Raw genomic sequence first — 25,081 nt, 5'->3', positions numbered from 1 at the left:
AGTGCTGATAGCCCCATTGCTCTGTAGTGTGACAACAATGGAGCGATCGCACAAGCGAAAGAACCCAGATCCCATCAACGATCCAAACACATACTCAGACGGTTTCACCTTATCAGGGAGATCATAGACAAAGGAGACGTGCACATTTGCAGAGTGTCGACAGATGACAACATTGCCGATCCGTTGACGAAGCCTCTCCCTTTGTCGAAGCATGATGGTCATGTTAGGGATATGGGCATTAGATGTTTAGCAGTTCATGATTAGAGCAAGTGAGAGATTGTTGGTTTAGTGCTCTATGATATACTGTTTATGAGCTTTGTTTAGATACATTTGATGTATTGATTCTTTCTATGAGTTTAATGAGAGTATTTGATTCATTACATGTTCTAGCATACTAGATCTGTTATGAAATCCGTGTATCATTATGAATGATACTAAACTCCCTAGTCTTGTGTCGTTATGGGAATAACGACATAATAAGACTAGTATGATGTGTGATTGATGATCACATAGATGATCATAAGTATTGGATACGATCACAGTCATAGGTATTCGTTGGGGAACGGAATACTGGATTGACCCGCATGAGATTGTCACATGGACTAGCGTCATGACTTGAATCTCATATGGTGGTTCCATGAGTGGATCCTAAGACCTGAGATATCTACGGATCCAACATGAGGAGTTGCGTGCTTTGAATACGTCAAACGTCCTGCGTAACAGGAGGACTATAAAGGCGTATATCAGGTACGAAACGAATCATGTACTGGATTGTAGATAGTCAAGATGGGATTTGGTGTGGTCGTACTATAGACGAACGTCGTCTATTTCAGACAGTCGAACTCAGTGAACGAGAAAGCAGTCGAATCAACCGGAATTATCTCTGGCGTTCGTAAAGATCACGAACAAACTCTGGCGTTCTGAAGGCAGCTCTGGCGTTCGTAAAGATCACGAATCAACCGGAATCATAAGGTGGCTTGTCCATGCCTTATGTTCGACATATGATATCGTGATACAAAAGGATCATCAACCGGAATCATCTCTGGCGTTCGTAAAGATCACGAACAAACTCTATTCGAGATAGGTAGTCATAGTGTCTTGCTAGAGACCGCCTATGACTTGTATATCCGAAATAGAGATTTCAGATTATACTGTTATTTCGAATGAGCCTACAGGGTCACACACGCAGGGAAGGACAAATGCACGAGAGAAAACGACGGAAAACTGAGTCGGATGGGTCGAGACCCAACGGTCCGGATGCGTGGTCCGTCCGTTCTGGGAAGCAGCACGAACGGTCCACGACAACACGCAGACCGTCCGTTCTATGATGATAGAACGGACGGTCCGCACTAAACGTAGACCGTCCGTTCTGCCTTACTGGAACGGACGGTCCACGTGCAATTCCGGACCGTCCGTTCCAGGTTCCGGTTTTCCGAAAATTAAACCGAAATTAGGGTTAAATCACTTTATAAGAAAGATATTAGAATCCTAATTCTGGAGAGATTTTTTAGTGCCGACTTTCAGAGGTTTGAGAGAGCTTTTGGTCGAGATCCAAAGAGTTCGAAAACTGAAGAGTCTCGTTTTCTCGAAGCACAAAATCGAATAGAGATTCGAGTCCTAGCAGACAAGTTCCAAGCGTTGGAATCCATCCCGAAGTGTGGATACGTGTAGAGGGCGAGGTAATTTCCTGCCTTTCGTGATCAGACGTGTTCTTCGATTGATACAGGCCCCGGATCGATTGAGGTAAGCGTTCTAACGTTTCTACGATTCATTAGAAGCATGGTTCTAGGGTTTATTAAATTTTTGTTTTATATCCGTTGCGCAAACCCTAGAATCGATCTCTTAGGAATAGGATTCGCTCTAGAGATCCCAGAAAACCCAACAATTCTTACAATGATTCAGATTTCACAGTTCATCACCCACAACCAAACTCACCAGGTAACCTCATTCCTACCTTCCCTGTTTTACCCTCTTTCAAATCAGCCATTATTTTGCCGCATGTGTGTTGGATTTTGGATACAGGTGCTAGTAGTCATGTTTGTTGTGACATATCATTGTTCTCTGATATTCAAACCATTCCTCCTGTGACTGTCACCTTACCTAATGGCACTGTCATTCAGGTTACTCAATCCGGGACAGTCACTCTTACATCACACTTGATTTTAACCTCTGTTTTGTTTGTCCCTTCATTTTGTTACAACTTGTTAAGCATTAATGCGCTAACAAGGTCAACTCCATATACAGTAACTTTTACTCATAACTCTTACATGATTCAGGACCCTACTCGGGAATTGATGATTGGCAAGGGTGAGCAAAAGCATAATCTGTACATTTTGGAACTGCAGAAGTCTTCTCCAATCCGTTATTCTCTTCCTTCTTCACTTTGCACTGCAGTATCCACATCCAACATTGACATTTGGCATCAAAGACTAGGACATCCCTCTTTCTTGAAAATAAAATCTCTTGGTCATACATCACAGATTACATTTTCAGATTCTAAGTCTCAGTTTGAACATTGTGGAATATGTCCACTGGCTAAACAGAAACAACTTTCTTTTCCCATTTCTGGAAAATTATCTTCTTCACCTTTTGATTTGATTCATATTGATGTATGGGGACCCTTTCATGTTTCAACTTCTGATGGATATCAATATTTTTTAACAATATCAATATTTCTGATGTATCGGGCTTTGGCTCAAACTTGTTGCGAACTCACTTGGATTTCATCGCTGCTGAAGGAGCTCTATATTGAGTTTCCTTTACCTGTTACCTTGTTCTGTGATTCGCAATCAGCTATTCATATTGCTAGTAATCCCGTGTATCACGAGAGAACTAAGCATATTGAATTAGATTGTCATGTTGTGCGTGAGAAGATTAAGAGTGGATTTCTGAAGATTCAACATGTTTCATCTGAAGAACAGGTTGCTGATCTTCTTACGAAGTCTCTCACTGCTGAGCAAATGGCGTATTTGTGCTCCAAGATAGGCATTCACAATGTGTATGCTCCATCTTGAGGGGGGCTATATGAAGACCATGTCTTTAGCTCTCATTTTTGGTTTTCGGTTATGTGTTTTCGGTTAAGTATTTTTGGTTTAGTGACATTTAGCTTGGTTTAGCTGGTTTAGTATTTCTGATTGTATAAATACGATTTGATATTTTATTTTTGAAAATAACAGAGAAAATTTCCACAAACTCAGATTTGTTCATTCTCTTATTTCTCTCTCGATCTACAAATTCGAAAAACATTTTTTCGCACTAAAATTGGAAACTTTTTAACTCGCGGGTCATCTGTCTCGATCGGACCACATGTCTCCGAAGTCGATCGAGTTCCGATTTTCCTTTGGAATGGATAAGGACGACGTAGAAGTTTGACTTATTTGGTCGACGACTCGACCTTCCATGCCATCTGACTGCTCTAAATGTTATTTCCACTTATATTAATATATACGGCAAGTTGTAACAACTTTAGTCGTTTTCTTTTTCCTGAGAAAGTCTTCCTTTCGTTTTTTTTTTTTAATATTTCAATTAAGGGGACAGATGCTTTTGGCTGCATTCAGAATATCTTGCCGGGTCAACTCGGGACTTTTTATATATTTTTTATTACTGGAAGATTTGGACAACAAACCCATATCGAATAAAGATTTTTTAAACGAACTGTCGGCACGTTCATGATCATGGATTTGCAGGTATACAGTTTACATATACATGCACATATACGCCGTATAGAAATTTCAATTATGTAATATAAGGTGCCCTGAGCTGTTAATGTCCAACATCCACTGTAGAATTGGGTATTGCATCACGGATGGATACGACAGTCTGCTGTACCATTCGGACAAAGAAGCTGCTGCCTTCGGATGTTGAGTCTACCCGTAAGTAGATAAAACGAGACGAAAAATAAATTTTTCAAAAATATATTTTATATATGTGTGTGTACCAATTATTAATTATTTTCAAGATGCAATAATTCAAATGGTTACAACTAGGACTGCTAATACTGCCCACATCTATTCTAGGGTTTCAACTTGACCCATGATAGTACAAATTTCAAATAAAATTCCTCAATTTTAAAACTTGAAGTTAGTTTAAAAAATCAAAAGATATGAAATTTTCATTTATATATATTGTATAAAAATCTCTATAAGTCGTCGTGATGGGTGGCTTTTTTCGTTAGCCCAAATTGCAAAACTTAACATAGGTTATTATTTCCATCCTTTTCAGATTTTTTATAATTACATTACCTAATAAATCCGCCAAAATCCAATGTTTATCACTTCCACTTAATTCCTCACACTTCACTCCTGTTTTGAATTTCTTGCCTCTCTTGACCAAAACCAGCTTCATTTTTTCTACTAAAAAGCTTCTCCATCTCCTCCAATGGCCGTCCTTTTGTCTCCGGTAAGAGGAAGAAGAAGAACCACCAACCCGCTGCCGCGATCCCCGCAAACGCAAAGAACGCGCCGCCAGTCGTGATCGCCTCCGTTATCGACAAAAAGCTCATCGACACGGCAGCGTTCATAACGCGATTAACCGCGACCCCGATACTCGCGCCCTGAGCCCTCAGCCTCAACGGGAATATCTCCGAGCTGTAAACCCACGTGATGGGTCCGAGCCCGATCGAAAAAAACGCGACGAACGCGTACGTGGATCCAATACTCATAGAAAGAGCCCACAGCAGTCGCCCGAAACGCTGAACCATGGTCAGACTAAACGCTAACGCGGTCAACGCGAGAACCATGCCTCCTGTGCTGGTCAATAGAAGCTTCCTCCGACCTACCTTGTCCAGCAAGAAAGTGGCAATCAGTATGAAGACTGTCTTTGTCAGGCCGACACCGACCGTGGCGAGTAAAAGCTTGTCTTTCGTCGTGACGCCGGCTTTCTCGAAGATTCTAGGACTGTACAATACAACGGCTTCGATCCCTGTGGCATGCTCGAAGAAGTGAATCCCTATTGCTGCGATTAGGATCCAACGTACGGCCGGTCTAGGTTTTATCAGTAGCTCTCTCCACACGCTTTCGCCACTCGCAATCTTATCGTTCTTCGTCTCGACAAACTCTTCGTCGCAGTTTTCGTCTATTCCTGCGGCGAGTTTTATGTCTTTAAACCGCTGTTCGGCTTCTTGGTCGGTATTGGACACCAAGAACAGTATTTCCTTCGCCTCTTTTAACCTACCTTGCATCACAAGCCATCGAGGCGACTCGGGCATTTTCAGAATCCCAAAAGCTAGGATAAGAGAAGGGATTGCCGCGATTCCGAGCATCAATCTCCACCCGAGATTCAACGTCAGTTTCCCGAATCCGTAGTTCGAGACGTAGCCCAGTAAGATCCCGAAACTGATGCAAAGCTCGGGGAGAGAAGTGAGAAACCCTCTGTGTGAAGGAGAGGCTATCTCGGCGGAGTAGACGGGAGCTATCATGAGGGCAAACCCTACGCCCACCCCGGCGACACACCTTCCGGCCATCAAAACGGCGTAGTTTGGAGCGTAACCCATGAGGGCTGAGCCGACGAGGAATATAGCGGCGGAGAGAGCGATGGTGTATCGCCGGCCGATGACGTCAGACGTTTTTCCGGCGGTCAGAGAGCCGACAAGGGCGCAGAGGTTTAGGATTCCCGCCAAAACTTCGATCTGTGTGTCATTTATTCTGAGATCTTCTCTTATGAAGATTTGGGCCCCGCTCATAACACCGGTATCTTCAACATTTAAATTAATATTAATTGGAAATAACGGACACACACACACACACATATATATATATATATATAAATGATGCTGCGTGTGATGACTTACCATATCCAAAGATGACGGAAATGATGGAGGCAACAATGGCGCAACCACAAGCGAACTTGTTCATACGGGTCGGGTTTGGATCCGACCAGGAAGAAATATCACCAGACACAACCATTATTTGCGAATATATAACTTATTGTTATGCGTTTTGTACGAATACACGCGAGCATCTATATGCATATATATATATATATACACACAACAAACGTCAGTGTTTGTATTCTGAACTGTAAGATACGACAATGAAATGATGTGAAGAGAAATTGAATTTCTTCTCTTTGGATATAAAAAAAAAAAGAAAGAAAGAAGGTTAGTTCATGCAGGCACGTGAAGGGTTGCGAAAATGAATTCGTCAACCATGGTTTCTATAAATGGAATATATATATATATATAAAGCAATTTAGACAAGATTGCAGGTTAAAGGTAGAGAGGGTGAGATTCCGTGATACGTTTTTACAAGAAAATGCAAGATAACATTACTTTATCCCGTAATTACTAGAACGATCTATTGATTCATTATATATATATATATATGAAAAATATTGATAGCGAAATGGTTGGTAATTCTTTTCGGAAAGAGAATTTCAAAGAGAAAAGCGATGGAGCTTGGGATGCATTTGGCCGACAGAGACTTTCCCCTACAAATTGCTGTTTGCTAACTTGGGCAGTTAAGATAATAAGGGTAGGTCTTACTAATTTCTCTTTTTTTTAAAAAAAAAATCTGGTGGAATTCTTGAAATTAATTGACCTGTTTATTTGGACCATTCAGTAGGAAAATGGATTCATTAATTTCATTCATATGTCTATGAACTAAAACCTTGAAATTACTTGCTATGCAAGGTAGGGCTTACATATTGTCATATGAGCTTTTTGGAGGACTCCTCCTACGGGCAATACAAAACAAGAATACTGTTTCTATGTCATCCCATAACAAGACAAGCAACAAAATAGCACAAGACCCAAAACGAACCCTCACGCTTTATTTATCAATCAACCTTGGGGAGGCGGAGGAGGGGGGATGCTATGGGTCGGTGGAGGTGGCATGGACATGTGATGATGATGATGAGGGTGATGAGGAGGAGGATGATGCATGGGAGGACCACCCGGCCACATGTGCTGGCTCTGTCCTATGCCCATGGCTTGTGGCGGAGGTGGAGGCCTTGAACCCACTTGTTGATGAAGTGCCGGTGGCAGCGGCATGCCTTGAGGGGCTGGTCTGAATTGCATCGGCGGTGGAACTGCAAAGCCGTGTTGTTGTGGCTGAGGCGGCCAAGCTGCTTGAGCTGGTGGTGGTGGTTGATAAGCGGCAGCCGCTGCTGCTTGTGGAGGTGGCGGTGGAGGACGGACGGCTTGGATCGGGACAGGTGGCAAGTTGCCATTGGCAAAAGGCCGTGGAGGCAGTGCGTTAGGCCGAGGAGCGTTTGCAAGTGTTGGAGGGCCACTAGCAAATAGGGTATGGGGTCTGCTTTTCTGTGAATTCGGATTGTTGGCAGCCAAAAGTCTCTCTGCATCACAAACGTGCTAAACATGTAAGTATGCGCTGTTTAAATGAAGAATACCATCATCCAATCTTATATACACATGCGTGTGTACATCTAATCCATTCTGCTGAAAATCTAACCTGCTGGGGTACCATGCCTTTCTCCTTTGGTGTCCTTCTTGTATGCATATGAGACTGTTATTTGCCGGTTACAGAGGTACTGACCATTCATAGCCTGCAACGACAAGAAGTACACCATACGAAATATACTACATTGGGTCAGGTACATGGCCCAGACGGAGACTGGAGATTTATTTACTAGTTTCCAAATGTAAAATGGCCATGTTCAGTAATGGAAATCACGCAGTTACATACTTTCAAGTTGTGTAACCAAAAAACAGAAGCATACCTCTATAGCAGCGTCAGATGCCTCAAAAGAATCATAGCTGATAAAACCAAAACCTCTCGAGTTCCCTGTATCCGGATCTCTCATTATCTGAAACAGAAGGTTCTAAGTGTCAGAATCTAAGGTCAAAACGATTTCTTCTCCAAGAGAAATGAGAAGAAAAAAAAACGATAATATATGACTCCAACCTCCGGAAGGGGACACACAGAGATCAAGACTTACGCACACAGAAACAGAACAGTCGCGAAACAAAAGTCTTCAACCAATTAGATGTTTAAGCAGAATGAAATGATAAAAAGGGTAAGACTCTAATTGAATCAAAGATCCTACACCTTTGGATTAGCAACAATGACTCCGAACGCACTGAAGGTATCGTATAGCAATTTCTCATCCACGTCCTGTAAAGCAAAAGCTGGGTCAGGTAAATATCTGAAGCGACTAGAAAACATCAAGGGGCAGAGTATACCACCAAGCTACTTACAGGATCAAGGTTTCCAATAAAAAGGTTAGCACCAACATCCAAGCTCTTCTTATCTTGAGATGCCTAGAAACATTTTTAAATAGGGACCAAAATATTAACAACTTCAAACCAAAACTGAACGCATCTTGGCATCAAAATTCACAAAAACCAGCTGCCTAAATCCTTGATTTCATAAGAAAACAAAGAAGAGCTGGCATGAAGCAAGTTGATAACCCGTATGAAGGAGACAACAATTATAAGAACAATCTGATACCTTGTTAACACGTATAGGTTTCCCATAAAGCTTAATCATGTTCAGAACCTTAATTGCCTGCACAAACAGCAGATAACGTTATGAATGCTCTAAAGAGAAGTAATAATCTTCAATATAAGCGAAGGAAGTGGAAAGCATTGCCACAACTCTACAAGCAGTACTTACATAGTCAGCATCATCCTCGCTGCGGAATTCAACAAATCCATACCCTTGATGAAGATTTGTCACCCTATCTTTCGGGACATACACATTGACTGCAACAACCAAAATCGGAGGAGTTAAGTCAGAACAAAAACTGAACCAGATCGCGATGCTCTCAACCCAACAAATTTTCCAACAAAAAAAAAAGCTATGGCTTTCAGCCAAACAACAACCATTTCCATTGCCACCTACGAACTAAACAAGATATTGTCCTCACACTCACACTGCAATTAAAAATACAAATCTTGCACTCTGATATGATTATAAAGAAAGACTTATGTTACTACATCTAACATGAACTTTTTATTGAAACGGGGCCTTGCTTACCTACCGGGCCGGCTTGTACGAACAATTCCCAGAGCAATTCTTCAGATACCTAAACTCGATGTCGAACAAAACACCAACTTTACTGAGAACTCAGTCGATAAACAGCAATCGGAAAATGTGGAAAATAACCTAAAACTGAGAAACCAATAAAATCGAATCATTTCAAAACCTAATTCTACTGTTTAGCCAATACACACACATACATACAAAAGTTCGTATATGTATAGATGAGAAGGCCCAGAAAACCCAAGAGCAAGTTGGTGAGAGAGCAAAGGAGAAGAACCTGGGGATCGAGATTTCCGACATAGACAGTAGCGTCTTGATTCCGTTCAGCGGAGTGCTGGCCAAGCAGATTCGCTCCAACTCCTGGAGCTATTCGGGTCGTCATCTTTCCTTTCTTACTCTAATTCTACGCCGGCAAAACCCCCCCAGAATTTCAGATTCTTACTCCGTTCCCGTCTAATCGACGTTTATAGCGGTTTCTCTAAGCTCGGGGGAGGAGGAGGAAGAGGGTTCAAGGGATTGCAAAACCCATGGGCCGAATGAATGGGCTTTGAATAATTAAGAGATCGAGCCTTTTTAAGGCCCATAGGCCCATTTGCTCATCCCCCGGTGGGTGAAATTAAACTGCTGTAAATTTGATCACTTGCAGCGGAATTGGGTGATCTTAAAATCACAAACATAAGAAACACTTCTTGCTGCAAGATCTGGCTTTTTGGACCAGAGAAATACAAGGTTTTCATTTTGAGGAGGAGATAAGAAGAAGAAGCGCATGAACTGAATGACAAGAGATATAATGCTGCCGCATCAAATCCTACTCTTTCAAGAAACACTTCGAAAATTTTGTTGTTTGATGAAGTGATCCCTTCCAACACTTAGCTTTTACAGCTTACCAACTTTATGAGAAAGGAGCAAGAGGCATTTCTAATAACCTGTATGCTCCATCCATCATGGTCTCTTTCAAAGTCTTGAAAGCTCGAGCTTTACGGCGTAGCTTCCTTTCCTGCGGAAACAGCATTACTCTTCGAAGTCAAGCCCAGATCCTCCTCTAGTTTCATCCACGCTTTCAAAAAATTTGGGGGGAATTTCTTCTTCACTGTCCTTGCCAACCCTTTGGCATCGTCCATTTTCTTCTTCCTCACCAAACCTTCAGCCAAATGCTTCAGCGTATTAAAATCTGGGATCTTGTGCACCGACACGCTCTTCTTGAACACTGCATAGGCTTGCTCATGCAACCCGTTCAAACACAGATGAAATATCAAAGTCCTAAAAGTTGCTGCATTCGGACAACACCCGTATTCCTCCAGTCCTTCATATACCTTCTTCGCTTCATCCATCATTCCTTTCTGGCAATATGCAGTCATAAGATAGTTATAGCTAATTGTATCGGGTTTCAGTCCCACATTGCTCATCTGTTCGATCAATTCCTTAACTCTTTCAGGGCTTTCCTTTTGAGCATTCATGACACGAACATTATACGCTGCAACGTCCAATTCGCAGCCTTTCTTCTCCATCTCGCTCCACAAATTCTCTGCTTCCTCAACTTTTCCTTTCTTATACAAAGATCCCAAAATGGTAGTGAAAGCAATGGTGGTAACTTCCACGCCTTTGGCCTCCATCTGTCTCAACGTATCCAAGGCCTTTTCAGGCGAACCCGAATCGCAATAAGCCTTAATCAGTATAGAATAATTAAGAGATCGAGCCTTTTTAAGGCCCATAGGCCCATTTGCTCATCCCCCGGTGGGTGAAATTAAACTGCTGTAAATTTGATCACTTGCAGCGGAATTGGGTGATCTTAAAATCACAAACATAAGAAACACTTCTTGCTGCAAGATCTGGCTTTTTGGACCAGAGAAATACAAGGTTTTCATTTTGAGGAGGAGATAAGAAGAAGAAGCGCATGAACTGAATGACAAGAGATATAATGCTGCCGCATCAAATCCTACTCTTTCAAGAAACACTTCGAAAATTTTGTTGTTTGATGAAGTGATCCCTTCCAACACTTAGCTTTTACAGCTTACCAACTTTATGAGAAAGGAGCAAGAGGCATTTCTAATAACCTGTATGCTCCATCCATCATGGTCTCTTTCAAAGTCTTGAAAGCTCGAGCTTTACGGCGTAGCTTCCTTTCCTGCGGAAACAGCATTACTCTTCGAAGTCAAGCCCAGATCCTCCTCTAGTTTCATCCACGCTTTCAAAAAATTTGGGGGGAATTTCTTCTTCACTGTCCTTGCCAACCCTTTGGCATCGTCCATTTTCTTCTTCCTCACCAAACCTTCAGCCAAATGCTTCAGCGTATTAAAATCTGGGATCTTGTGCACCGACACGCTCTTCTTGAACACTGCATAGGCTTGCTCATGCAACCCGTTCAAACACAGATGAAATATCAAAGTCCTAAAAGTTGCTGCATTCGGACAACACCCGTATTCCTCCAGTCCTTCATATACCTTCTTCGCTTCATCCATCATTCCTTTCTGGCAATATGCAGTCATAAGATAGTTATAGCTAATTGTATCGGGTTTCAGTCCCACATTGCTCATCTGTTCGATCAATTCCTTAACTCTTTCAGGGCTTTCCTTTTGAGCATTCATGACACGAACATTATACGCTGCAACGTCCAATTCGCAGCCTTTCTTCTCCATCTCGCTCCACAAATTCTCTGCTTCCTCAACTTTTCCTTTCTTATACAAAGATCCCAAAATGGTAGTGAAAGCAATGGTGGTAACTTCCACGCCTTTGGCCTCCATCTGTCTCAACGTATCCAAGGCCTTTTCAGGCGAACCCGAATCGCAATAAGCCTTAATCAGTATACCGTAAGAGATTTTGTCAGGAGTGATATTATACCTCTGAGGAATTTCCTCGAACAGTTGGGGGACTCTTTCGAACAGCTCGGAGTGAAGACAAGCGGAGAGAAGGGCGTTAAAAGACACGGCTGACCTGGGCGTGCCAAACTGTTCCATCTGCTCATACGTCCTCATGGCATGATCGAACATGGCGGCTCGACCGTAAGATCTGATAAGGGTAGAGAGGAAAGGTTCTTCCTTGATCTTGGGATCATTCTTGTGAGATTCGATCAGCGCTTCAATGTCGGAGAACCGGCGAGACTTGGCAAGGCGGCGAACGGTGAGCTCCTGGGCATAGCGCGAGGAGACAGGGGAGACGTAGTGATTGGAGACAGAGGAGTAGATCTCAAGGGCTTTGTCAGGATCGTGCACCTTCCTGAGTTTGGATTTAGCTTTGGAGACAGAGATCGAGCCGGAAGATGCAGACCCGCCCGTGCTGGTCGCAGCAGCAGGCGCAGCGGCGGCGGAGGAGAGGCGGCGAATGCGGCTGAGGCACAGACGAGACGGCGTCATAGTATTTGCTTCGTCGCTGTGGGAGAGATGAAATGGAGACGGCAGGAAAGTGTCGAGAGTAGAGGTTAGGGTTTAAGATTTGAGAAGAAGAGTTTTACGAGTCGCGTGGGTTTATTGACATTGCATTGCCATACTAGTAATGACGAAGACAAAATTCACTCTACATAAAAAAAACAAAAATCACGAATTTGTCTCTTTTTTTTTTTTGTTACCGAGAAAGGAGAGATGTTTAACAAATATGGCTAATGGGGGAGAAAGTGGGGAATCTAATTCCGTAACAAAGTTACAAGCACAATTTTATGTGGATCGATATCCTTGTTTCAACAGAAAACTGAAGGGGGGGATAAAAAAAAGTAAAACACATGATGCAGTCATCATATAAGGGAGAGAGGGCGAGTAGAGTCAGAGTGAGGACATTTGGATGGTTTGATCAAACTAGGCTTGGAAATCTCCTTGTTCGAACTTTTCTTCCGAGTAGAACACGGCCACCACTTGGTTGCCACCAAACTTCCTTCCGTTCATCCCTGCTCTCGCCTTCGACGCACCTTCGGTATCCGCGTACTTGAGAAACACCTGCCACAACAATTGTCAAACCCTGTGAATGAATCCTGTATATATATCCCAGCCAAATAAAAAACAAAACAGAGATCCCTTTGATTAATAATGAAAACCATAGAAGTTTTTTGTACAAACCTTGCCAACACCAGGAATCGGTTCGCCATTGGGACTGGGGCGAGGAATCACTACTTGTGTCAGCGCACCTGCACGTTTAGTGTAAAGTTTTCGAATCCAAAGGAAAAAGAGAGAGATAGAAAAAGATGTCCAGAAATGTTTCTTTCAAGTGAAAACAGATTGGAAGTTTATATGCAGGTCTCCTGTCTGTGTTATGTTTAGGGGCTGATTCTTTATAGCAGAACTGAACTGTGGGACAACAAAAGGCTGTAAAACAAAACATATACAACCAAGAAAAAACAGAGATTGATCAATATGCTTTTTTTTATCTTAATCCCGTCACGTGATAACATTGAAGAACAAAAGGAGTTGCAGTTTTAATACTAAAAGATTGCTTACCAAACTTTCCACCTTCTTGCCTCATGTCTTCCATTATATCTTCATACTCGTCATCATCCCTGAGCTCATCCTCAGCAACAACCTGTGTCAGACAGACGACGTTGGTGGGCACTGTGCCTGGTTGCAACATAATCCTCTGCAAAAGAGAAAGCACCAGTCACATAATTGATAGCCCATCTTGACTGATCAAATCCATCTGTTAAACTGTTCTACGAGGAATTGGAATTGAATCTTACAAGGGAAACCAAGATATCTAAAATTTTACCTGTAAAGCAATCTGCTGCTGCGCATGCAACAATACACTCTCCTGTTCAGGTTTCGGCTGACCTGTACCCTGGTTAGCACGTCTCACAGTAAGAGTTTTGTCTCCCATTTTAATTCCATTGAGGGCTGCACAAGCAATGTCTGTTACAGAGATATCTTGGTACACGCAAAAGGCATATCCTTTAGAGTTTCCGGTTTCCCTGTCTTTTACAAGGTCAAAGCCCTTCAGTGCTCCAAAGGACTCCAATAATTCCCTGACTTGGGCCTCGGTGAAATAATAGGGAAGTCCACCGACAAAAATACGGTCTGGACCCTCAAGCACTCCAGAAGAACCTGGAGTCAGACCAACAGCAGCCAAGTTTAGATTGGGACTGGGCTGGCTCGGACCAAGAGTTGCTGCTAGAGATGGGTTATAGTCACTAGGTCTCCTCACCTTCACTGGAGCTCCCTGCAGATGAAGAAAAATACAGTTATTGAGCCTACCAAATTTCAATCCCAACCGATACAGTGTAGGTGTTTCTCCAATTATTAGATTATTTCTTATTTCACTGAGCTACACAACAAGAATACCAGTGAAACAGCAAAATTAACAGTTTAACCAGCTCTTTGTTATGTACCATGGACAAGCCAAAAGACATACCTCGAATATAACCCCATCCAAAGACATTGCATTACTTGCCTCTTCAACAGACCGCATCTCCACAAAGGCAAACTTCTTCTCATGGTTTATGTACACGTTGACAACAGCATCACCTGTGAGGATTGATTTAACAGAAATTTCAAAAAGCCTCAATAAGGGATCCAACCAACACTTGCAGTTGAATCACATACCTGGACCAGCTGTGTTTCCACCAATTGCTGCCATAACCTGGCTAAAAAATGTTGCAACAGACTGCAATAGAGGAATGTAAATGAATGTGTCTGTTAAATGCAAGAGCAAGTTTCAAGAAGCCAAAAGAAGAAAAGTAAATATTAAACCTGTTCATTGGCTGCTGGGGAAAGCCCACCGACATAGACTCTGCGTGCATGTCTAGTAGCCTGAAGATATATCAGATGAATAAGCAGTTGAAAAAGACAAAACTCAGTAATCCGCATACATTCATGTATAGTTTCACCCAACCTGCTGAGTCATTGCCTGAACTGGCATCATAGGGAACGCACCAAAAGGCTGCATGACATAGAAGGGAAAAATCAGGTAAGAAAAGACAAGACATCAATTCTATCAGGGTAAAGAGCACATACCTGCCCTGTTGTTAATGGGAACATGTTTGGGAACATTCCAGACCCAGTTATAGCAGGGTTTGCAGCAGGAACTTGACCTAGAAAAGGAAAAAAAGGTGAAAATACAGATAAACAGCGGGCAGAGCCTCTCTCTATTACTTGTATTTGAGAAGACCTAGGTCACCCTCCCTGGAAAATCATCGGAGGTATTCAGAGATCTTAACACATATGGTAATAAAGGAAAGGAAACGAGATTATATAGAATTTCTCAGAAGACAATTGCAAGGCTATCAAATCCAATGACAGGGACTGATTGAGGATGAGCAATACCCATAAACCATTGCAGGAATTCTTCCTTGTACAAAAAAAGCTAGAAGACCAGCTCACACCCATTGTCGTCAAAGAGGGACAAGAAACCCAACATTGCCTTCTCAAAAGAAAGACAAGCAAACAAACAAACACCAAGAACACCAAGACAACCAAAAGTTCTCAGTTCCGGTATTGTATCCATGTAAACAAAAAGAACAATAAACATAAACAGTCCATTCCTGCCTACAACTTTTGAAGTTGTCCAGGCAAACACAAGGAAACCATGACTTACTACATGAACCAGGTATACACCATGCAAAAAATATTCCAATATGTACTAAAATAAAAAGGTGACAGGAGATATGTCTACCTGTGACAGTAGTAGCAACAGCAGTAGTAGCCACTCCAGTAGCTAACATTGCAGAAGCTGAAGGTGCCATATCGAATCCACTGACTCGTTTACTGCAAGCAGAGAGCGTTGATATATGAAGAAAGAAAATAAAAGATATAACATAAAACACACTCCGTTCAATAACTTGAAACACCATTAAATTAAACAGCGATGGAGTAGGAACTTGAAATGTTTTATATATTAACGAAAAGTAGAGTTATCCATTCATGAATCATAAAGAGACAGTTCCCAGCAAGAAAATTAAGCTACCTTTTTGATGCTGATCGTGATCTTGATCTCCGATCAGATCTATCTTTTGAACGAGAACGAGACTGGCGGCGACGTCTATCCTTCTCGTAATCTCTACGCCTGAAATGAAAAATGTCAAATTCGTATCTTCTACCAAATATGAGAATCACTGAACTGATTCCATTTGAAGCATAATCAGAATCTTCTTTGGATAAGTCACCTGTCATAATCATGGCTTCTACGGTAGCCATCATCGTCTCTATCCCTACCACGTTCTCTTCTGTCACTGTGTTCCCTACTATGATCCCTGTGACGACTTCTGGAACTGGAATGACGGTCTCGTTCTTTGTCCCTGTCCTTCTCTCTCTCTGAACCCTTTTCTCTGCTTTTCTCACCCTCCCTGTCCCTCTCCCTGGTACGACGGTCCCTCTCTCTCTCCTTATCTCGCCCCTTCTCGCTTTCTTTTTCTCTACTTCTGGAAGATTCTCTTTCATAGTCACGCTGCAGAAAGAAAATAACCCATCATTACATTTGAAGAGATGCGGATAATTTCCCGGTAGATGCAATGATGCATGAAACTAAACCCAAAGGTCCCTACATCAACCACACAACTGGACTTCAAGTGGAAAAATCAACCATTCTACAACACTCTAGTTTTCTTCCAACAAATAAAAAACCGAAACGCGCAAACTAACATCGATTTGAAACCACTGGCTACAGATTCCAGTAACTTCATCCATTTTAATCACAACTATTTCCCTAAAACAATAACATCACTAGATAACGGCTTGAAATCAGGAATCGCCTGGCCAAAGAAAGTTGTCCAACAACAACAAAGTACATGATTGGCGACACAAGTTTCGGCGAATTCCTCAAATGGTGGGGCCATGGTACTATGACCGATTTGAATGGGCTTGAGGACTACTTTGACGGAAAAGCACCAGTAGGGTGTGGGGATCGCAAGATGGGAAGTTACGAAGGATTTATCACTCCCCTCAGCATACCCTCGTTGGTCAATCCTGATGTAAGTGTGCATTGGGTGGCCATTAGATGCATCCCTGTGAAGAAGTTGATTCAGGTATTTGACTGCAACCTCAAAATGAGGCCGAACGTTGACGCGATTATTGGCCGGTTGGTGTGGTGGCTCCCAAAGATATATACGGTCGCCAAGATATACCAATTTGATGAAAGCACCATGTTTGACTATCATTACGTCGAAGGGCTGCCTCAAAATGGTAACGGAGATGAATGCGGTGTGTTTACCATCATGTACCTTGAAGCCCTGATGCGAGGTCAAGAAAGAATATTGTGCAATCAAATTTGCGATGAAAATAGTTCATCGATTCGTGAGAAGATTGCTGCAGATATCTTCTTAAATGGCCAGATTGTGAGTCTTGCTCCCGATGTAAGACGTGACGATTCCTCCCCAGATGCAAGATAAATTATGATATTTCTTGTATTCTGTTTGAACCTTTGAACCTTTGAACCTTTGACTTTATTTTTTGTGTTAGATATTTTCTGAATGTTTATTGCGAAAAAATTTAAATTTTCGGAATTGCATATTGGCCAAAATTTTGGAATTCGGTTGGCGGGAAAGTTTAAATTTTCGGAATTGCATATTGGCCAAAAAGTGGAACTGCTTTTCTGCAGAATCAGATGTGTGGGCCCGTTGTAAATGATATTGGTGCACATCTCCCCATAAACCTAATTCCAATTGATTTACCCCAAACAAGAAATTCAAGTATCCAGACCAGAAACCCTATTACTAAACCGGAAATGTAATCCCCTAAACCGGATTTTATCACATCCCGACGGTCCCACTGGTCCTACTGGTCCCACTGATCCCAGTGATCGAATTTCACGAATTCAACGCTTTGGGAGTGTAATGTACGATCATACAAATGGTTCGGAGGAGGAATCGGGGTTGAAAGTCGTTGAGCATTATTCGATCGAAAGCTATGAACACAAAACGAATCCCATAAGTGTTAGTAGTGTTTTAGGAACACTTTGGATCAAAGTAACTTTGTGTTCGGAATTTTTTTGTCCAAACCGCTTACGAGATGTTAGTTTGAAGTGTAATTACATTGTTTCACAGCGCACCAACCTTGTTTAACTCCCCCACAGTTGATTTGGTTCACTTTTATCACATCCCGACGGCCCCACTGGTCCCACTAGTCCCACTGGTCCCACTGATCGAATTTCACGAATTCAACGCTTTGGGAGTGTAATGTACGATCATACAAATGGTTCGGAGGAGGAATCGGGGTTGAAAGTCGTTGAGCATTATTCGATCGAAAGCTATGAACACAAAACGAATCCCATAAGTGTTAGTAGTGTTTTAGGAACACTTTGGATCAAAATAACTTTGTTTAGGAATACAAGTTACATTTAACGCAGACTAATTACGCGAATAATTTCAAATTTGTTCTTTTCGACGAATCCGATTGTGAAAATGACGATGTTGAATTATGGGGTCTTTTACTAGCCTCGCCAGGTCCAGGGAAACGATTCTGTTTAGGTCTTCCGGTCCGCCGTTTTTCTTCTATTATAGGCGGCATCCCTGAAAAATTTAAAATTTCGGGCGGGACAACCCAATCACAAATATCGGGCACCGGATAGACAGTCTCTTGGTAAGCCTTGACCCAAGTCTCTCGCCAGTAGTATTCAGAGCATAATTCGTGAATCTCAGTACCTTTTCCCACCTTATGTGCTGCTGCAATTGCATGGCTACATGGATACCTGTCCACATCAAACTTTCTGCAACTACAGGTTCTATCACCAAGATTTACCAAGTTTCTTCTACCTTTTTCATCCCTTGCCTCAAACATTCCACTCAGCCTGTTAAGTTCAATAACCTCATACGTGCAGGCCTTCTCAAACCGTTCATGCAGCACTTTGTACACATACGGAGTTAACTTTTGAGAATCATCAGCACCACATGCTTCCACCATGTACCTACTGAACCATTCTACCGTCTTCGAGACACAAATATCAAGCAAACTGAGTAGCGGATACCTTTTGGCCTTCTTCAAAACGAAGTTGATTGATTCGGCACCATTGGTGGTTAATAAGTTGTATCTCTCAGTCCGAAATTTACACCTCGCCCACCTCTCCGGAGCAAGTTCTTCTTTTTGCATGTACTCCGCCGCTTTGGGATACCTGAAAATCATGAGATATTCACATCAGTTTACTCAAGTCACATCGTTGAGAAAATCACACTGGTCCAATTGGTCCCAGTGGTCACACCGTTGAGAAAATCACACTGGTCCAATTGGTCCCACTGGTCACTAAATTCATACATGTTCTTGAAATCAGAGTACAATTCTTCAAACTCCTTCTCCCTGTATTCCGATGCACATTTAAAAAACAATTTAGCCACAGTTTCGCCTCTTGAACCCTTTCTTCCGGCTCCCCTGTTAACATGCGATTTCAAGTTTTGCGATATGTGCCTTGCACAAAAACCATGATCAGCTTGTTTATATACTTCTCTCACAGCTTTCATTATACTTTTATGTCTATCGGATATCACAACCACATCAGGTCCATCCGGTATTACTTCGCTCAACCTATTCATAAACTACCTCCATGAAGCGTCTTTCTCTCTATCGATCACACCCCATGCTAAAGGATATTGGTGATGTTCTCCATCTTGTGCGGTTGCCACGACCAATGCTCCCTTATATTCGCTTGTCAAAAATGTCGCATCAACAGCAACAACTTTACGCATATACTTCCATCCTTTTACAGTTGCACTTAACGCGATAAATAGGTACTTGAAGCTTTTCTGATCATTGTCCAACTCAAGATGCACTATGGATCCAGGATTTCTTTCTCTCAGCATGTACATCCACCCAGGAAGCCTCATGTAATGATCGATATGATTACCGCGAATCTCTTTTTCAGCACTGTGCTTCCCTCTCAATGCCATCAAATACGAAACAGTTGCCCCGTACTTGGTTTTCATTCGTCGTACTAATTCTGGGGCAGCAGGAGTTTCGAGGATCCCATCATATTCTTCCTTCAAATAATCTCTAACCAAATTCGATGAACTCTTCATAGCTTCTTCTGATTCTGAAACAGGTCTGCATCTGTGAATTGGATTGTGTGTTCTTACGCTAAAACGATTCGAACTCGGGAGCGATGCGATGCGCAATTTCCAGTTACAACCTGATCCAGCAAACTTGTATCTTATTTCCCACAACTTCTTGTCAGACTTCAGTGTAACATAGCTGAAACAAGCCTTAACTGAACCCTTTCGTATATATTCTTGTGCGTCTTGCTTATTATCAAACTCATAACCAATATATATGTTCAATCCATCGCTAAATTCGAATACTGAAGTACAAAACATAGAGTCCTCCACAACTGCCATGGCCAAATCAGACTTGCTTCCACCTTCCATATTCGTTGCACACTCCACTAAATCTGTACCCATCTCATTTCCATCAAGTCTAGTTTCACGGTCTACTAAATCTGTACCCATCTCATTTCGATCCACTCCACTATCACAGAGAACATCGTTTACAGAGTCCACTAAATCTGTCTCCTTTCCATTCGCTCCAATATATAAACTATTACTCCCAGCTTTACTCTTGAAATTTGGACTCTGGATAACATCGCAACCCTTATAACCTACACATATTATACTCCCATATGGTCCAACACGTTCCACGTAATCAGGAATTCTAAACTCATTTTCTGACATCGGCTCTTCTATCTCCACGTGAAGCATGCTTCTGCCTCCATTCGTTTTGTCCAGGAGATAAATTAAAACTTGTTTATCATTCGATATGTAAATCGGCTCAGTACCTCCTTTTAAAGTCGGCAAATAGCTCAACTTCATGTCTGTTTTACTTTGGTCCGCCTTCATTTCAGAACATAACTCTTCAACAAGACGTTGGTATTTCAATTCAGTTGGAGGACACATGAATATGACTCCCTTCCCATCCTTAACTTTTCCAACCCATTCATATTCCCTATTACCATTCAACACCCACTTTCCATCAGACTTGTAATAAATAATTGTGATTTTCTCGTCGACTGCGTCCATTATGCCGGTATAGAATAAGATTCGTAAGACACATGTGACTAGTATGACCAGAGTGACTAGTGTGACCAGAGTGACCAAGCTGACCAGTGGGACCAAAGTGACCAGTGTGATTAGTGTGACCAGTGTGGCTAGTGTGAAGATTATTCAATTAAACAGTGTGACCAAAGTGACCAGGGGGACCAAAGTGACCAGTGGGACCAAAGTGACCATTGGGACCAAAGTGACCAGTGTGACCAGGGGGACCAGGGGGACCAAAGTGACCAGTGTGACCAGGGGGACCAGAGAGACCAAAGTGACCAGTGGGATCAGTGACCAGTGTGACCAGTGACTAGTGTGACAGTGTGAAATGTCTATAACACCAGTTTTAGTGATATATATAAGAAAAATGAGGTTAGATCTATACACATGTGAGGTCGAATTAAACCGAAAATTAATGCTGGGTTGTGCGATGAGAACTTGCCTTTTCCCCAGATCTATACAGATCTGACTGCACTCCTGTGATTTGATGCGATTTCGACGGTATATTCGCTGAGATTTCACATGTACATTCGGCGGTGTATTCTGTTTTTTTTTTTCGGCGGAAATTTATGGGGAGAGAAAGGGGGAGAGAAACGAGAAGAGAGAGAAACGCGAGGCAAATAGAGGGATTTCGCCGGTAGATTCGCTGCGATTTCGCCGGTAAATTCTGGTTTTTTCTGGCGGGGAGAGAAGCTGAGAAACTACGCGAGGAGAGAGAAACGAGAGGAGAGAGAAACGCAAATCGATGGAGGGTTACAAAAAGGTGTTGAGGGTATTATGGAGACAACACATTTATAAAGGTATTGTCTGAAGATGTTTTTTTTTTCCGTCAAGTGAGGGGTATGCCATGAAGTCAATGTAGCAAAGTAAGGGCATTTTTGATAATTCCCCGTTTGGGACTCGGGTCTTTTTTTTTTATCTAATGAAAATGAAATGGCGGGTGAACGCTTTGCCGTTTAGATCTTTCATTTTGGAACACCGCGTCGTTTTCTTTGCAATTAAACGGCATTACGCTAACCTGGAACTGTGAAGGATAGGATATGAAACGCCGAGAAACTCGCTGCTTCACCTTCAACGTCTGATGCCCCAAAATCCAAACGTTCGAAGATCTCAAGGATCAAACTTTCAATTGTTCCTTGCTTTGAAGTAAGAAGCAGTTCGTTTACTCTCGTGGGTTTCTTGTTTCCTCTTCAAAAAATATTGTGTTTTCCGATGAAATTTGCAATCTTTTTTTGCTCTTTAGAGTGTATTGTCTTCAATATTTCTTGCTACTGTGGTTCCCAGTTCTTGTGGAAAGGATGGTTTTCTTGAGTTGGGGTAGGCCGTCACCCGACCAACAGAAGCAAGTGCTCAACAAGTAAGATGCAAAAAAGTATAAATTTTTAATATTTGCGACTCTGTACCGCAGAAATTTCTCTGATTGTCGATGTTTTGGCTGCCATTGGTGTGCAAAAACCAGGACAGGAGGGTTCAACTATGATGAAAAATACAGGGGAGCTTCAGTTAAGTCTGGGGATAAGCTAAAGGATGATCAAGAGCTCGACAAGGATGGGTTCTTGATCAATCATGCACGGGTTTTGGTGGGTTCAGGACGCGAGACATACGAGAAGGGGAAGACAGCTCTTCAGAGTTGGAGGTATGCGTCTATCTTCACATGGAATTTTGTGGAACATTCTGATGTAAGACACCGTAGTTTCCTTAATGGTCACAATCACTGTGTTGGGTGTTTGACATTGCAGACATTTCGGTCTGGATTGGGCATTTGTTGATCCCACAATTCCGGTCGAGAATGGTAGGAAGGTTTGCCTTTGCGTCAAGGAAATGCTTCCGTGGGTTATGCTTCCTCTGCAGGTGGTTTATGTGGACGAAAGCCGGAAATCCAGAAAGGGTCCTGCTCGTTTCGGATTTGGAAGTGGCACCCTGCAGGGCCATCTACTGGTTTGTACTCATATCCCTTCATGGGCTTGGGATGATCATTAGAGATTATACCTCAAATCGAACCTAAGATTAGTCGTAATCCAGTTTCAATGACATGCTTGATTTCCAAGCTACCCATTCGTCCAATGATAGTGATCCAGTTTGTATGAATAGGTTCAATCACCTCAAGTAGATCATCAGGTAGAAGTTAGCTTATCTTGTCCGTCCGTAGTATCCATCAAGCTCATTTCTTTGCACAGTTTGTTCTGTCTCAGATGCTTTGAACTCATCTGTTGCGCAGGCAGGGGAAGAGCGGTTCTCTGTCGAGCTTGACGAAAATGGCAAAGTCTGGTACGAGATACTCTCCTTCTCGAAACCAGCTCACTTCCTGTCTTTCCTTGGCTACCCATATGTGAAGTTCAGACAAAAGTATTTTGCTCATCAATCTTCAGATGCTGTCCTAAAACACGTCAATGCTTCATGATAGTGCCACAACGCCAGCAGTCAAGCACATAGTCAGCCCATGAATATTTCAGAATCATCTACAAAACCATTGGTTGCTCTGGAAACCTTCTCTTTGTCTATGGTGAGAGAGAGAATCAGAAGATGAACTTCTGAATTTAGTAGTAGCTGAAAAGAAAACTGTGATTTTTACATCATCAGAAACTAAGTAGCAGAATCTTATGCGCACCACTATTGTGATATTTTATGTTTCAAGAAAGGAAGGAAAGAACATCTGAAAATGATTGTAGAAAGATTTCAGGTAGGTAATGCTACCATCATCAAGCTTGAACACCCTAAGATCATGACCGTTCAATCCAAAGCCTGGTTTCTGTTCATCTTCGTCTTCATCGGTGAAGTAAATAGAATTCTCGAGACATCCATTGAACTCGAGAGCTGAGACAGAGAAACAGCAGTCTGTAGCCATGACAAAAGCTCTGTCTCCCAATGACTTCACTTCCATCCACCTTCCCCATTCCTCGTCCAGCTTGTAAACCTTGAAACTAACGGTCTCGAATTCGCATTCCTTCACTATGTTACATGGCCTGGCACCGTCGGTATCCTGTATGAAAGCATGAAGACAACGGATACCGAATTGTTGTCTGAAAGCATCTGCTATGGCTCTCCCTTTTCGAGCTTTGCCCTTCATGAACCGGTCAACCACATATAATTCTCCACGGGACTCCACAAAGCTCTTGTCATTGCCATGGCTGTGAAGTGGAGGTGAATACTGTACAAGTCCGAAAGAATGAAGCCACCAAACGATCCCATTAATGTCTATGACGTATGTAATCCCTCTGTGAACTGTAATGTCGCAAAGTGTATCGGCTTGATTTTTTATTTTGATCCATATTTCCCCGTTCCAGTAGCGGAGTTTTCCGTCGCAGCCAATTCCAAGAACCTGAGTCTCACCTGCAACTGTGACCATGGCGACTCTTTGGAACCCAGAAACAGTTCTTTCCTTTTGGAAACACTTCACAGCATAACCTTCTTCAATCTCGGAGACTCCAAACTTCAAAAGATCTAGAATTTGACATGAATGGTTGATGGGTAGGCGCGAGAGAGGGGAAAGGAGGCGCCTTTTCCCGGATTCGAGTTCTTCAACCTTGATCATCCAAGCCCTCTGCACAGAGGCTAGAGGCAGAGTGACACGGAAGTAAGTAGCACGTGAGAGAAACGCGCCGTGGTGGTGGGCCCGTTCTCTGTGAACAAGAGGGGAGAGACGGATGAGACGACGGCTCGGGAACCGCTTATCAGCGGCCGAGGATCGCCACGTTCTGCAGACGCTACGGAAACTGATGAGCTCTGTGTCGGAAAACAGATGGACGGCGATCTTCTGTAACAGTTCCTCTGGCAACTCAGACCAGTTAACTTCCTCCGACATGTCTATGAGATTGTAGTTGGTTGTTCAAGAAACATAAAGATTAAGAAAAACCCTGGATTCAGATGAACCGAAAGTAAAAAAAAAAAACAGTTTTTTCAATTGGTTGTTCAGATAAGAAATTTGATCGTAGAGGGAAACAGAACAGAGCCACGGGAACGTTTCATTAATAGCGTGAGAAAACTTGCACCTCAAGTCTTTCTTTCATGTTTCCGGGAAAATTAACTGGAAAATGACACATTTTCCATGACAATCATCGTCGCCTCGCGTGTTGATTTGTGTGCGTGTGGGAAGAGTAAACTTTACCAAAGAAAGATCGAAGGCTGAGCATGGAGTCAACACGGGGTTGACTGACTTTAGAGACGATGCTGACTCAGCAACACGAGCATCATAGTGGGCTAGGCTTAAGCAATAAAT

General features: G+C 42.4%; 6 protein-coding genes across 9 annotated transcripts; 1 reads left to right on the top strand and 5 right to left on the bottom strand.

The window, feature by feature from the left end:
• Nucleotides 1-4,099: 4,099 nt before the first annotated feature.
• Nucleotides 4,100-5,968, bottom strand: LOC104807443 (probable polyol transporter 3). Its single transcript, XM_010532719.2, has 2 exons — nt 5,789-5,968; nt 4,100-5,691 (listed from the first exon to the last, which is right to left on the bottom strand). The coding sequence occupies exons 1-2, from the start codon at nt 5,901-5,903 to the stop codon at nt 4,289-4,291; spliced, it is 1,518 nt and encodes a 505-aa protein (XP_010531021.1). The 5' UTR covers nt 5,904-5,968; the 3' UTR covers nt 4,100-4,288.
• A 620-nt stretch (nt 5,969-6,588) lies between these two features.
• LOC104807442 (splicing factor 3B subunit 4-like) lies at nt 6,589-9,414 on the bottom strand. Its single transcript, XM_010532718.2, has 9 exons — nt 9,220-9,414; nt 8,937-8,985; nt 8,574-8,662; nt 8,409-8,465; nt 8,156-8,218; nt 8,007-8,072; nt 7,678-7,764; nt 7,410-7,503; nt 6,589-7,293 (listed from the first exon to the last, which is right to left on the bottom strand). Exons 1-9 carry the CDS (start codon nt 9,322-9,324, stop codon nt 6,779-6,781), a joined length of 1,125 nt encoding a protein of 374 aa, XP_010531020.1. The 5' UTR covers nt 9,325-9,414; the 3' UTR covers nt 6,589-6,778.
• A 204-nt stretch (nt 9,415-9,618) lies between these two features.
• Nucleotides 9,619-12,396, bottom strand: LOC104807440 (pentatricopeptide repeat-containing protein At4g36680, mitochondrial). 2 transcript variants are annotated; one of them, XM_019201843.1, is made up of 2 exons: nt 11,713-12,396; nt 9,619-10,584 (listed from the first exon to the last, which is right to left on the bottom strand). In XM_019201843.1, exons 1-2 carry the CDS (start codon nt 12,290-12,292, stop codon nt 9,920-9,922), a joined length of 1,245 nt encoding a protein of 414 aa, XP_019057388.1. In that variant the 5' UTR covers nt 12,293-12,396; the 3' UTR covers nt 9,619-9,919. The 2 variants fall into 2 exon arrangements, with proteins under 2 accessions (XP_019057388.1, XP_010531018.1); XM_010532716.1 differs by having other exon boundaries at nt 9,619-10,606; nt 11,735-12,396.
• A 139-nt stretch (nt 12,397-12,535) lies between these two features.
• LOC104807441 (splicing factor U2af large subunit A) lies at nt 12,536-15,619 on the bottom strand. The gene is made up of 11 exons (XM_010532717.1): nt 15,528-15,619; nt 15,179-15,275; nt 14,870-14,946; nt 14,748-14,795; nt 14,606-14,665; nt 14,459-14,519; nt 14,268-14,380; nt 13,629-14,075; nt 13,364-13,499; nt 12,986-13,053; nt 12,536-12,865 (listed from the first exon to the last, which is right to left on the bottom strand). The coding sequence occupies exons 2-11, from the start codon at nt 15,180-15,182 to the stop codon at nt 12,728-12,730; spliced, it is 1,152 nt and encodes a 383-aa protein (XP_010531019.1). The 5' UTR covers nt 15,183-15,275; nt 15,528-15,619; the 3' UTR covers nt 12,536-12,727.
• A 6,280-nt stretch (nt 15,620-21,899) lies between these two features.
• On the top strand, nt 21,900-23,461 carry LOC104807437 (UPF0548 protein At2g17695). Of its 3 annotated transcripts, XM_010532710.1 has the most exons (6): nt 21,900-22,011; nt 22,150-22,222; nt 22,325-22,501; nt 22,605-22,803; nt 23,084-23,133; nt 23,270-23,461. In XM_010532710.1, exons 2-6 carry the CDS (start codon nt 22,164-22,166, stop codon nt 23,307-23,309), a joined length of 525 nt encoding a protein of 174 aa, XP_010531012.1. In that variant the 5' UTR covers nt 21,900-22,011; nt 22,150-22,163; the 3' UTR covers nt 23,310-23,461. The 3 variants fall into 3 exon arrangements, with proteins under 3 accessions (XP_010531012.1, XP_010531010.1, XP_010531011.1); XM_010532708.1 differs by having other exon boundaries at nt 23,084-23,461; XM_010532709.2 differs by having other exon boundaries at nt 21,910-22,035; nt 23,084-23,461.
• On the bottom strand, nt 23,380-24,923 carry LOC104807438 (F-box protein At2g17690). The gene is made up of 2 exons (XM_010532711.1): nt 24,855-24,923; nt 23,380-24,719 (listed from the first exon to the last, which is right to left on the bottom strand). Exon 2 carries the CDS (start codon nt 24,665-24,667, stop codon nt 23,489-23,491), a length of 1,179 nt encoding a protein of 392 aa, XP_010531013.1. The 5' UTR covers nt 24,668-24,719; nt 24,855-24,923; the 3' UTR covers nt 23,380-23,488.
• Nucleotides 24,924-25,081: the final 158 nt, after the last annotated feature.

The sequence above is a fragment of the Tarenaya hassleriana genome, unplaced genomic scaffold, assembly GCF_000463585.1.
Source record: "Tarenaya hassleriana unplaced genomic scaffold, ASM46358v1 Cleome13, whole genome shotgun sequence".
NCBI classification, from domain to species: Eukaryota; Viridiplantae; Streptophyta; class Magnoliopsida; order Brassicales; family Cleomaceae; genus Tarenaya; species Tarenaya hassleriana.
This window is presented reverse-complemented; position numbering and strand designations above follow the sequence as displayed.